Source organism: Lytechinus variegatus, chromosome 16 (assembly GCF_018143015.1).
Source record: "Lytechinus variegatus isolate NC3 chromosome 16, Lvar_3.0, whole genome shotgun sequence".
Classification (NCBI taxonomy): Eukaryota; Metazoa; Echinodermata; class Echinoidea; order Temnopleuroida; family Toxopneustidae; genus Lytechinus; species Lytechinus variegatus.
This window is the reverse complement of record NC_054755.1, coordinates 12,025,977-12,039,540: the sequence shown is the minus strand read 5'-3', so window position 1 is coordinate 12,039,540 and position 13,564 is coordinate 12,025,977. Positions and strand designations below refer to the sequence as shown.

General features: G+C 36.5%; 1 protein-coding gene across 1 annotated transcript in view; it reads right to left on the bottom strand.

Annotated features, from left to right (window-relative positions):
* Nucleotides 1-13,564, bottom strand: part of LOC121429813 (glypican-5-like) — a 50,317-nt gene that overhangs the window by 24,261 nt on the left and 12,492 nt on the right. Inside the window, exon 2 of the mRNA XM_041627051.1 lies at nucleotides 12,475-12,633. Within this exon, the coding sequence (XP_041482985.1) occupies nucleotides 12,475-12,633 (159 nt within the window). The remainder of the gene's footprint in view (nucleotides 1-12,474; nucleotides 12,634-13,564) is intronic.

Genomic DNA, 13,564 nt, shown 5'->3' with positions numbered 1-13,564 from the left:
TAGAGATCCTTCAAATGTACCTGACATGGGGGGGGGGGCATAGGTGGTGGAGCAGGGGGGCATATCCCCCCTAAATTTGAAGTGGGGGGATGGTCCCCCTAAATTTTTTGCTGATGACCTTGTGTGCCCCCCTCAAATTTTTGGTAGATAAGTTTTTGCTTGTCAAAAAGTTTTAGTGGTCCCCCAAAAAAATTTTTGGCTTCCGCCACCAATGGGGGGGGGGGCATTATTGTTATGTCCTTCACTACACTTGCTCATTCCATTTTCATATCCGTTCTTGTCTTTTGGTGTACTTATGTCTTTTGGTGTACTTATGTCTTTACAAGTAGTTCTCTTTCTGTTAACACAGTAGTGTTTTTGGAGTGTTCTTTTTTCCAAGACAGAGGCAGATTACAAGACTGAACTTAAACTAACTGGCAATTCACAAATCTTTAGCAATCATTTAAAGAAAGAGGATATTGGGTGGAATAACCCCATTTTGGGGCAATAATCCCAGTTTGGGGGAGTAATCCTATTTCAAATTTAAGTGATGACGACTGAACAAGCATGCAGCATATTACACCATTCTCGCCCTAAAGTTGAAGCCAGCATTATCCTGTTATACATTCTGTTCAGAAAGGATTATCTCACTACAATAGCATTTCCAACTCCCGTTTGGCTAATTTCCCACTTTCTTAAAATTTCCTCATTCATTATGCAATGAAAATTTCACCTGTCTAAATTTAATGCATATAAAACAGTGAAGGAGGAAATTGTTAATATTATATCACTCTAAATAAAATAACCAAATAAGTGAAAGTTTAATTAACGTTGATTAATCAATGCCATCTACACCTGAGCAAAAATATGCACATTTTACTATGAGTAACATTTGTAATACGAGAAATACATGATGCCAAAGGTCAAAACATCTGAAGATCTGTAAAAACAGATCATAAAAAATAAAAGAAATTGTGCAAATATGATTTCACTCACTTTTCAAGTACACCATACTGAAAAGAAAATTAATATGTAGGGCCTCCTTTGACTGACCCTTGCTGGCAAAACTGAAGGTTTGACATTGTTAGTGTTAAGCAACATGAATGTAATATCTTAAATTCATTCATAAATACTATACTCAAATTCAATGATCTACAATGAAAATATCAACCAATAATTTTGAAAACCATGGTTCCTAAATGCCAGAGGAACTACTGTAAAAAGAAGGATGAAAGAAGAAAGAAATTTGGTATCACACTTTGCTCAAGCTAATTTTCTTTAGGCCTACAGTACATACATTGTACATGTATGTGCTTCTGTTTGGATACAACATCTTGGTTGTAGGGGGGGGGGGGTGGAGAGGGGGTAGATTTCGTTTTTTTTTCCATTTCTCCTGAAGAGGTGATGATGGAGATTCTTGTCACTTGAAGTCATGATGAGCCCACAAAGACAATCAAATACCATAACCACAGAGGAGGATAAACCGCCCTTGTGGGTAAGAGGTAGCCGGTATCAAACAAAATACTGTCCTACCGGGCAGAAGGTGACTGCATCTTGAATTCCTCGATGCCGATTGTGCTGGTCTCATGTTTTTCCAAAGATTTTCAAAGAAGATTTCCAGAATGTTATAATGCTGATATGTTAGAAACACTGTGTGTTGCCAGATATACATGTAATTGTGCTGCTAAAGAGCCATTATGGCGTTCTTTGGTTCTTTCCTTATTTTGTAAGCTTACATACATGCATATTGTTTATACATCATAGATTATTTCACAAATTTCTAGTCTCAGATGAATTGAAATCAAATATTAAAACTGATTTAGAAAAGCTGATAAAAGTTATAAGGGATTTTATTTTAGTTTTTGGGATTGAAGTTGAAACTACATTGTTCTTATAAAAAATAGACAGCGTTTGCTATATCGAAATGACAAAATCTCAGCAGCAGGGCAAGGGTGGGTCACTTTTAAAGGGACTCAATTTCCTTGGACAAAACGGTCGTAAATGACTCATCGGTCGCCAATGACCCAATGCAACATCAAAATCCATTTACTGGGCCATAAAATGGACCTATCAGGATGTCTGTTTGGCATGCGTTCACATTCAGATCTACGGGACATGCTTCTTTGAAGTGGTGTTCTACAAACCAATGATTATCACCTGAACAAGTGTGTAAACATAGATTAGAACTTTAATCCTGGGTAAATAAAACAAGAAAGAGATAGAAATGTGTGGGGGACAGAAGAATGATGGCAAAATACTTAAGAAATCTCAAATGTCTGACACAGACAATAAATTGGAAACAAATTACCAAAAACATGCAAGATCCTACATGTATAAGCCTAAATTTGAAATGACAAGAACCAAATATCAAAATACTACTTATCAGTTGATAGTAGTTAGTACTGTTATCATCATATTCACGCTTTTTGACAAAACATGTTCATACTCAATTGTATTCCTCTTTCAATAACATCTAACATTGAGATTTAAATTTCTTGAACTTAATTTCACTTATTAGATCATGAAATGAAATCTGTGACATTTAAAAAGAAATTAGACATGTGATATAACTTACTTTGATAATGAGTTAATGCCATGCATGACTCCAAGCAGAAAAGTATTAAGGGGGGGGGGCGAGTGAAAAAAAAAGTTCCCTGGAGTATGAACAAGCCCTGACACACTGCTTGAAATATGGCTCTGTTGATTTGTAATAAATTCCCTTTCTTGAAACAATCTTTGGAGGCCAGTTCCTCCAAACCAACTTCTTGGATAAACCACTGAAACATGTTATAAAACTACAGTGTTTCTATGGAAAGACTCCAAACTTGGGAGTTTTTATAGTATTGTGAAACACACCCCAAGTTCCCACAAGTACAGATGCTTGATAAAGTCCAGACTACTTTCAAGAAGGGCAAGTTTTAAGGTAGATACAAAAATATTTTTTCAATATTCATCTAGAATATGTGACAATACACAGAGAACACCAACATATCTTCATGGGAAAATCTTGAATCCAATTCAATAAATGCAAAAGGAATTCTTTAAGACCCATGGTCAAACTCATTTCAACTGTCAACATGCATATTTTCGTATGACGTAGGCACCACCCGAAACTAGTCAAAATGGGCGTCAACATTCGCAACATTTTCTGAGACGGTAGAACTCTATCCTCTCCAGCACAAAATGTCCGTAGTGGTTTGCCTACATGCACACATGCAACGCTGCTTTCAAATTGCCCACATTCTCCCACTCAACCCCATAGTGCATTACGGAATGCCCGCCTAATGTACTTTTCTCTAAACAAATCATCTGGCACTCTGGCAAATATGTGCCGTTTGGGGTTTAAATTACAGAAGTCCTTTCATTCGTTCATATCTTGGGGCAGATCTTAAATTGAGATACCCAATCTCATTCAGCAAATATTCATATTGGGGGTCCAGGTGCTAAAATATCGCACATGATAATGTTTTCTAAGGTTTAATGGCAAACATAAAGATATTTCGTTCTGGCTTTGCACTGCTGCAAAGAGTAATTTTTTTTTTATAAAGCATATATTGTTGAATGTAATAATTCTGCATGGAAAATTCTTCAATCCAGGTTGGGCAATATTGCAGTGTGAGATGCTGGTCCGGTATGGCATATTTTTTTTGAAGATCCAATTTCTTCAATCTTTTATTGAAATCTGAAAAGCAATTTCAAATTGGAGCAAGGTAGGTGACCACCCCCAATCTGTCATGAAATGTCAAATGATATATAAAAAATTGTCAGCAAAAATATGGACAAGTCTAACTTTTACCATTCCTACTTTTATCACTAAAAAAGACTAGTATAAGCTAGTATAATAAGCAATTGATTAAAATTCAGGATGTTTTCTGACTAAAAAAAGAGCTTTAAGGGAGGGGGGATCCTGCAGATAGAAAATTGAGGGGAGACATGCCCCCCCCCCCACCACCAATGTAGCCTTCAAGTAAGTATTCTTGGAACTGACAAAGTCTTGACGTTTGAATCAGGAATGGCCAAATAAAATGAAATTTCCTTATGCTTAAACCTAAATAATTCATGCACGTTGTCTTCATTGCACTTACATAACATGGAACTAATTTCAACATCTTTTTCATAGTCATTGTTTACCTGGAAATCCAAAATGTTGTTTAACCATAAAGACCATTAATTTAATTTTGTGTAATTACAAATACTTCAAATTACCAGCATTTGCTGGTACAGCACACTGCCATATCATATGAATGCAATCGAATCCACTCTACCACTTTCCACAGAAGTGGAAACTGATCCACTTTATACCTTCCATTTGGATATATTGAAATCCAACTTGCATTAAGGGATCAAACTAATTATAATTAACACATGCTTCAAATAATATTTTGACCACGCAATAATTTAGTTATGCAGGTACACGAATATGCTTAGTTAGCATGGAGAAAGTGACTTTCATATCAGTGGGGATAATTATTATCCCAAACAGTTCTTTTTCTTTCATTATTTTTGATTATCCAAAACACTTGTGAATCTGAAAGTGACAAATAGGTGCGCAACAAGAAAAATAAATCTCTATAATTATTTTTCTTTATTTTGGAGTACTTAAGTGAAAGTATGTTTCCACTCAATATGTATTCATGAAATCTGATAGATGTGCGCTAATGACAGAGCTTCACAGAGGAGTCATTTTCAGTGCCCCCACATTTATATTCTGAATCCTAATTTGATCTCGAGGAGTAAAGTGCCCAACCCTCCACATACAAGCCCTTATAAGAAAAAAAAATCACCTATAAACACAGAAAATTTCTAGGGCAAGGCGGCAGTTTAAGTGGATATCTAAAGGCAATCGCCTTCATCATGGTCATCTCGTACGGTTAATGCAATCCCGAGTGTCTTCCACATGTAGCCTACAGTACAATACATCTGCTAAAGTGCACACCAACCCTGAAGTCAAAGACGACAACGAAAGTCCATGACCCCCATCGACAGACATTTACACCACTGATCAAGCATCCACCAAGGTATAATCGGGCATCAATTAATTATCCAATTTGTCACCCTATACCCATCTGTTACAGGAGTAGGTTGGTGATGAGGACACCGAGGAGAGGATAGCCTTTCACACTCGATGCTGCTCCATTAACCCTATCTAGACCGGGGTATTTTGGGAGTTCCTATGGCCGGGGGGGGGCCTCCCAGGCCCCCCCCTAAGATCTCGGCCGTCGACTGCGCGATCGCGCCGAAAATTGGCACGCGGGTTGCCTGGGACATAATCTACAAGATTGTATAGTAATTTATTTCATGCGAATTGTTATTAAGTGATTATGCTAATTTATGCGTAATTAGTATGCGAAATCATACTTTTTCCTCTAACTCCCTAAATAAAGCTCCAAATGTACTAATCTTTGGTATAGAAACTCTTTGTGGTGTCCTTAGCAAGTGTACATGAAAAAATTGTGATATCAAATCGTTTTCTTATGTATTATATTGTTTTTTGCAATTTCTTATGTATTTCTTTGTTTTTTGACCTTTTGTTTTTCATTGTTTTTTCAATGAAATTTGTTGGGGACTCTTCTTTGATCATAAAAAGCATAAAATGAATACATTTTGACTAGCAAAACTAAAAATAATCATACATTTATGAATTTTGGTTGAAAACACAATTTGCATTGACTTTGTACACAAAATCACATTTTTGAGCAATTTTCGGTCTGACATGCACTTACATAATGTCGCGTAATTTCGGAACCACATACCCGGGTGACGCAAAATTGGTCTCAAAAGTTGCGCAAGACTTGAAAGTAAAAAGTCAGCGAGCGGCGCGGTCAAAAAATTTCGCACGGCGAAAATATCGCGCGATTTGTTGAGGGGGGGGCCTCCGAGGCCCCCCCGGCCTAGATAGGGTTAACCTCAATTTGCTATGCCCCATACAGTAGTCCAAAAGAGCTTGCTCAATGTTCATTTTCTTGACCGATGTATCGTCTAACTATAGCCAGCTACTGACTGCAGTGCAGACTTTCTTATTCACAGGAAAATGCATCCTAATTATGTCAAGAATTATTGGAAAATAAGCGGGGGTCAAAGGGTGACGAGCCCCCCCCCAAAAAAAAAATGAAAATGGCCTAAGCAATGTATGGGAAAAAAGGAGCAATCATCAAATAGTGGTAATATTCTGTTCATGGGTCATTGTGCATCAATGTTTCTGAACACAAAAGGTGGACCTCTAGCAGCCCTCGCAAATGAAATTGTCATTTTTTTTTACTTTTTGTCAACAATTCTGGGAATTAATATCATCAGCAAAAACTCAAGTACATCTTATTAGCTTGATAATCTACAGTAGCATACAATTTTACAACTGCCTTTTTGGACTCGGTGTTGCCTTCCAATTCTGGGCCCCGTAACACAAAGGTTAGCGATTAATCGTATATACTTGATTTTCACGGTTGATTGTACATTGTAGTCAATGCAATCAATCGAAGAAAAAATGTTCTACGATTGATTGCTAAGCTTTGGGTTATGGGCCTCTGATCAGGATAGTTTACCAGGGCAAAAATAATGTGAAAACTGTGGCTAATAAAGACAGGTCTACTGTCATCCAATGAAGTAAATAAAAAGATATAACCCAGATAATTAATAGATGCAAGGGGATAAGATGTACAAAATAAAAGGATATCTTGTTTAGAAGTATCTAGAGCAATAAAATTGCGGTTAGGGCGACTCTCACAACCCAGCATAATTTGCATCCATGTTATTTCTAATCTATCATCACCAATTGATATAAATACATGTATCAAGCTCCAGGTGTAATTGTAATGTTTTCTGTCAAATAGTTTCATCAATTTCATGTCATTATGAATATGCACTTTGAAGAAAAGTCAAAAGTGGGAAGCGAAATTTCTATGCATTGTTTGCATAATAATCTTCAATCCATTTAATTTGTAGAATTTGAACTTCTGAACTTTCATTGATCCTGCACAACCAATTATAACATCTATTATATGTAATTTTTTAATTTACGTCGACATCGCAAATGGATTGTTGCCAAGTCGGTCCTTTTCAAGCTAATGGAATGGACATCAATCACTAATCATTCTGTTTCTGCGACTGAGGGTGTAATCATATATATCCCTTTGACACATGCAGAATCAATTTGGGCTGTGTGTTAACATTCTATTGCCTCCAAACAGAAATTGCCTTGTAAGTTACAGCTTTGTACACAGAATAAAGTGCATTATAATGATAAAATGAAGTAAAGTAGCTTGTAAAATATTCACCAGAAAATATTCACAACATATTTTAATCTTAAAGTCAAATTCAAATGGTATGTACACTTTTGTTGTCACTTAAATATCAAAGAAATAAAAAATACAAAAAAGTCTATTTCAACAGCTGATATTGCAAGAAAAAAAGTTCGTCCAAAATTACCTGAATCGCAGAAAGACTGTAATCTCGCATAAATGTATAAAATGTCATAGATTCAAAGTCTCTTTGGCACTCAAAACATGACGTAGAAAAAGGACACCTAGCAACTTGCCTCAGGAACCCTTCAACAGGTCTGGGGGCACTGCCAGGGGGTGGGGAGATATTTCAAATGTTTATGAAGTCATGTTGACAGTCGCACTGCAACCAATATAGATGTTGTATCGTGTATCATTTCTTGGGAAGAAATAGGCTATGCTCTATAAATGCAGTATGCTAATGTTATTAAAAACTTTACAAACTATAAAACTAGACCTACATGTAAGTATGAATTGGAGGTGAATTAGTACTATATTTTAACACCTACCATAGTTGGACCATCGAACACTACCGGTTTATTCATCACATTGTAGTTTAAGAACCAGAGTAGTCAAGTTACAGCAGTGGTTTTGCCTAATTGTCTCATGAAATACTCTTGCTCCCCAGATGTTTAAGCCTAAGGGGTGTTGCAAGAAAATATTTGCGATCAATTGCAAATATTACATTGCAATTTTACAACTGATAGATCAACGTTAGCTGTAGCAAATCAGATTACACTCTTTGTTTCAAGAAGCAGATTAACAATCAATCACAAATTTGCAATTAACTGCAAGACACACAATTGATTTAGGGACCAAAAATAGACTTGCAATTGATCGCAAGTTTCTTGTAACGCCCCAATAGTCAAATGATAACCATATCAGCATTCTGTCTCCACCTGAATAAAATGCGCACAGAAACATAATTCAACAATGCGATGGCCCATAATATTTCTCAAGCATAACCATAACTGCAAAAAAAAAGAAGAAAAGTGTCATTCTTCTGTATTTCTCCATTTATCTCAATACACTCCTCAGATCTATTGTTTATTTACACCAACCAGCTGAATACATATTCCACAAACTTTCAACATGGGTGACCAACGGTGCTGACAGACATGGGGCAGGAGTGCTAAAGAGATCAAGGCAAGCATCAAGATTTCAATAAAAAAGAATCTTTTCCTGAATGAAAACATACCCTGCAGTCTAAGGTCATGTTCAAGAGGTATCAAGTTTTGTTGTATATTTTACTTAGGTGAAATTACCAATCTCTGTGTCTTTCCAAATTTTCTCAAACAAAATATTAAGATAGTACATCTAGTTTGTGGAGATTTCATATCCCCCACTGCCCACATCAGGCATTTACTATGTGCATGGACCTACATGTATAATGTGTATAATATAGGTACTGTACTTCTAACATTGTTTTTGTGTGTTCACTGTTATGTTGCTATAGGTTTATACCTCTGTCACATTTGCTCTATAGCGGCCATACGGCCAGTCGAGAAACAGCCGTTTTAACATTTTTTGCACCAGCTACATATAGGTGGTTTGAATTAAAATAAATAAAATGGCTGTTTTTTACTCGCCATATGGCCACCGTAGAGCAAATGTGACCGAGGTATTAGGGTTGTGACTCTATTTCACAAAATTGTCAACATAGGCATACATGTACATGTACCGACATATACCAAAACAAAATCTGAAACATGCATTAGCAGGAGCTGACTTCATTCATGAAATCTATAATAAAGTTTTCCATGAAATTTACCTCAAACAAGAAAGTGATCTAAAATAAAATACAGTGAAACTGCAAATAAAGGGAAAATAACTCCACAATCTATCATGTCGCTGGAAGAGGATAGCCCAAATTGTAAGTATAGGTGAAAGCAAATTGACACATTAATTGAATTCAAGATAACAGTAACAAATGATGTAAAAGTGAAAATGAAAAGACCGGAAGGCAAGAGAGTGAGAGTGCGAGAGAGTCAGAGAAAGAAAGAGAGAGAGAAAAAATAATAAGTGTGAATAGTGTGAGAGATGGAAAGAGAACAAGAATCATATTTTTCAAACTGGCCATGAAAATTCAGAACTTATAGAAAATAAAAACCCTGACTGCCTGCTTTAATGCCCTTTCACCACCATTAATTGTAGCCCCTCCTGCCATTTTCCTTTTTCAGTAATTTCACAGTGGTCTGCAACGTCCGAAAGTTTGACCAATCGGGGATGACATCGGGCTGATCAGGGATTAAAATTTATTGAGGTGGGTAAATAACAACCAGTTAATTTAACCATCTGACCATGAGGTAGACAAAACCTGTCAAAGACCTGCTTCATAAAGGATTCAGAATCACTTTTTCAGAGAAGGTAAATGCAATGGAAATTAAAAAAAAAAGTTTTAAGAAAGAGCCAAAGTAATAAGTAAACAGAGGGTTGTCAGTTATAGATACAAAGGTATGGTAGGAAGGAAGAAAAATGACCATTTCAAAAAGGAAAAGCCAGGGCCAGACTTATTTATGACCGGAGGCCAATGTACGGAAAGTATGTGGGATTGGAGTCGGGTATGAATGCAGGATGATAATAGAAAACATAGCACAAGGGAAGCTGTAAGTTGGAAGAATTGAGGAACACTAAATGAGAGTAATTGTAATCTCTCACTTGGGGCTAAAACTTCGATTATCTGGGCAGTCCTTGGGAGCCGGACCATTGTTCTCGGACCGGGGACCGGTAGCATTCTTGTAACTTTTCAGTCACCGAAAATTGCAGTGCTTATTGTCCAAGAGGTGGGATAGGAAACACACGATGAATGGGATTGTGTTTGTAAACTTTTAGTTACAAAACCCCTTCAGAGATTCAATAAATATTAGAAATAGGACTCTGGTGAATTTAATATTTCAAACATTCATTCTCATTGTGCTCCCCTAAGTATTTCATGATAAAATCATGTTTGCTTTGAAAAGTATACGACATGCAATCTCTGGATCTTTAATATGAAAATAGCTTTTAACAATACCATGTTGTTCTTTTTAAGTATTGTAGTTTAAGAAATACTATGTTTTCTGTACGTCAGAATGTGTTTATGTGTAAAGCTCTTTCACTTTTCCGTTTTCATTTGATTCCATAGTACACTGTTTCATTGTGAAAATGTTCCTTTTTAAGGGACATGTCAAGCCTTTTAAGTGTCCAAAAAGGTTAGGGAAATGTGGAGGAAGAGAGGTGGGAGAGAGATAGAAAGAGAGAGTAGAAGAGGGGTAGAAAGACAGAAACACATATAGATAAAAGGAAATTAAACAATGACAAAAGACATGGAAACATTAGAGAATGAAATAAATTGGAAGAAATTATGTTGAGCAAGAGGACAGAATATAAACACTTTTACAATGTATACAGCATATATTACAGTATGCCTAAATTGTTTTCAAAATACAGAGTCGGGGAGAAAGAGAAGGGCAGAGTGGGAGGAAGAGAAGGAGAGAGGGGGAGAGAAAAAGAGCAATTTAATCAGTATAGTCTACATAGCCAGACAGATAAACAGATTTAATCCAATCATCCGAAGCTTAATTCAATCAATAAGCCATCATCACCATTCATACCCCAGGGAATGAATAAAGCACCCCCCTTCCCCCTTTAGAAATTAAATAAATATCAAACAACCTCAAGAGGTGAAGTTTAGTCCTGAATTTAAAGTTTTTCCCCTCGGGCAAATATTGGGACGGCGGACACCAAACAGCCCGGGCTGAAAACATACAATGTATGCGTAGGCCAAACATATTGTTTGTGAGGTTCAGGGGTAGAAAGGCACTCAATATTGTTTGAAAGTATGGAGTTATCACTCTTTTGCCCCCCAAAAGAGGATGTTTTTCTGAGCTGAAGAATACAATTCACTTTGTAAGTGAAATATTCAATGTCTTTGCTTCCATAGAAAGTATTCGGTGCTCAATGACTGTTCATTGCATCAAAGGAAGCCGCAAAAATAACCACAATTCTGAGTTCAACAACAAATTAGTTACAAGTAATTAGCAGGAGATAACATCACATTTTTTTACAATATTGAGTGTATGTTTGAATTATTCGAATAGTTGTTATGTACAAAATGACAAAGCGGTTTTCAGTTTTTTATATATTATTTAGGTCACACTTTCAACATATTATCTCTATAATACAGGGCATTGGCCATTGAGAGAAGCTATGACCCAGCAGTGTTGAAGTGCATATTAAGTTCAATACCTTAATGATAATATATATTGAAGAAGAAAAACTACAATTTCTAACTCCAAAATATTAATAAAATATATATGTCATATGTTCCACTGTAAATTTATTTTTAAACAAGGTAAGATCCTCAATAAAGTGCAAATGAGTATTAATTCTCTCATATAATTTCGTTTTCCGAATAAGACAATAAAAGTTCATACGAACATGTTCTCTACCCATATTAACGTTTGGTACACAACCTGCATGTTTCTGAAGACATTGTGGTGCTCGATTCCGACAACCTTTCACAGGTTGTACCAATGTTTATTTCTTTTCTACGAAACCTTTGCATAAGTCGTATTAGTTTCACTTCGTGATAACCCCCAGTATCCCATTTCATGGATTATTCTTTTTCTCACGGTTTCAAGAAAAAGTCGGCCATGGACAGACCGCGGAAATGCAAAGTACAAACTACACCACTGATGGTATTTCAGGACCCACAGAATGTACAGGAGCAACCCAGGAACCTAATTTTGAGGGTATTGTGAGCTAAAAATAAGAAGAAAACTATTATAATTAACCTTTCTAATTATCAGTATTACATGTACAAGTAAAATAGAGTACTAAAGCCAGGAGAACACAATACTTTGTATTGATTTGCAAGTTTCAACATTTGTAAGTTTCCTTGTTATAGCAGTTGTCTCATTATCTTACATTTTTGTTGAAAAATCACCTCAGAACCAATGATGGTAACAAATCCTAATCGTGGAATAATCATAACGATTGTATCAGATCAGTCATGACAATCGTACTGAACACTGAAATTTTTGAAGGTTCAATTATTTTGCAGTCAGCTACGAAAAGCCAATCGTGGCATTCGTAACAGATGGCACAAAGAAAAAGAAGTACTTCAGAAATGCTTTCTTCTGAAATCTACTGCACTTGATGATGGGGTACACTGTACATGTATACTTGGACTATTGGAAGTCCTGAAGGAAACACAAATTTCTGTTAAAGAAATACTTACTTCTGAAATCTACTGCACTGGATGAGAGGGTGTATTTGAGGAACATGGTGGAGGTCTGGAGGGTGGTGTGGAAGTCAATCTTAGCTTGGTTGATGAGCTCCCTCTCCAGTGAGGCTGTACAACACGACATCCCAGTCCTGCAGACTTTTAAATCTTGAGCTGCAAGAGGACAATCAAACAAAATAAAAGAATTATATAATAAAACTATCATTATACTTGCTTACACAGCACCCAACGCTAGTCTGCAATCACAGACCCTTGGTTTTTGCAATTCGCAAAGTGCATAATGCAGAGTCTGAAGTAGTGAGACTAGATTCACTATGTACTGTGGCTGGCTCTTATTTGCCACAGACAGAGCCTTTGGCATCTAGTCTTTACTCTAGACCCGTCAATGGTTAAAGTGTCATATATGAGTCTTTTCTTGCAGATTAACTTAATGTTTTTATACTTTAACAGAACTTACAGAAGCCTCTATAGCACAGCACTACATTAATGCAGATATTAATAAATCGCCTTGGCTGTTGAAGAGCAGATTTTACATGCTCTAGATTTCAAGGAATGGAACCCTGGCCCTTTCAGGTTCTCAATTACATCACCTGGGTTGGGTGAAGCACAAAATGGATGAATTTGTGCTGAATGAAATAAACACTTGGAGTGGGATTAGAACCCATGACCGTCTGATGAAACGACCAGAGTCTGAACTACTACACCATGAGGCCCTTTTATACCGACAATGAAACAAATTGTTTAATGTGGATGAAAAGAGGTACAGTATACAAGACTCACAGCAAAGCATGAACAATGTTCTACTTACAAAAGTCATAATCCTATAATGTATGGGTGGTGGGTTTAAAGAATGGGAGAAATGACATTGAGTTTGATAAAAATATTGTGTGGTAGAAAAAGATCAAGTGAGAAAGAAGGTGGTTTCAGACCGCCTCGAAGTTCGCCAGTTCCAGGTATTCTCTGATCGGGAAATTTACCGCGATCAGAAAATACCAGGTATTTTGGTAATGTGAAAGCAAACTACGCGTAATTTCCCCGAAAGAAAATACCCGCTAAATAGTAGCTACTTGGCGAAATTACGAGA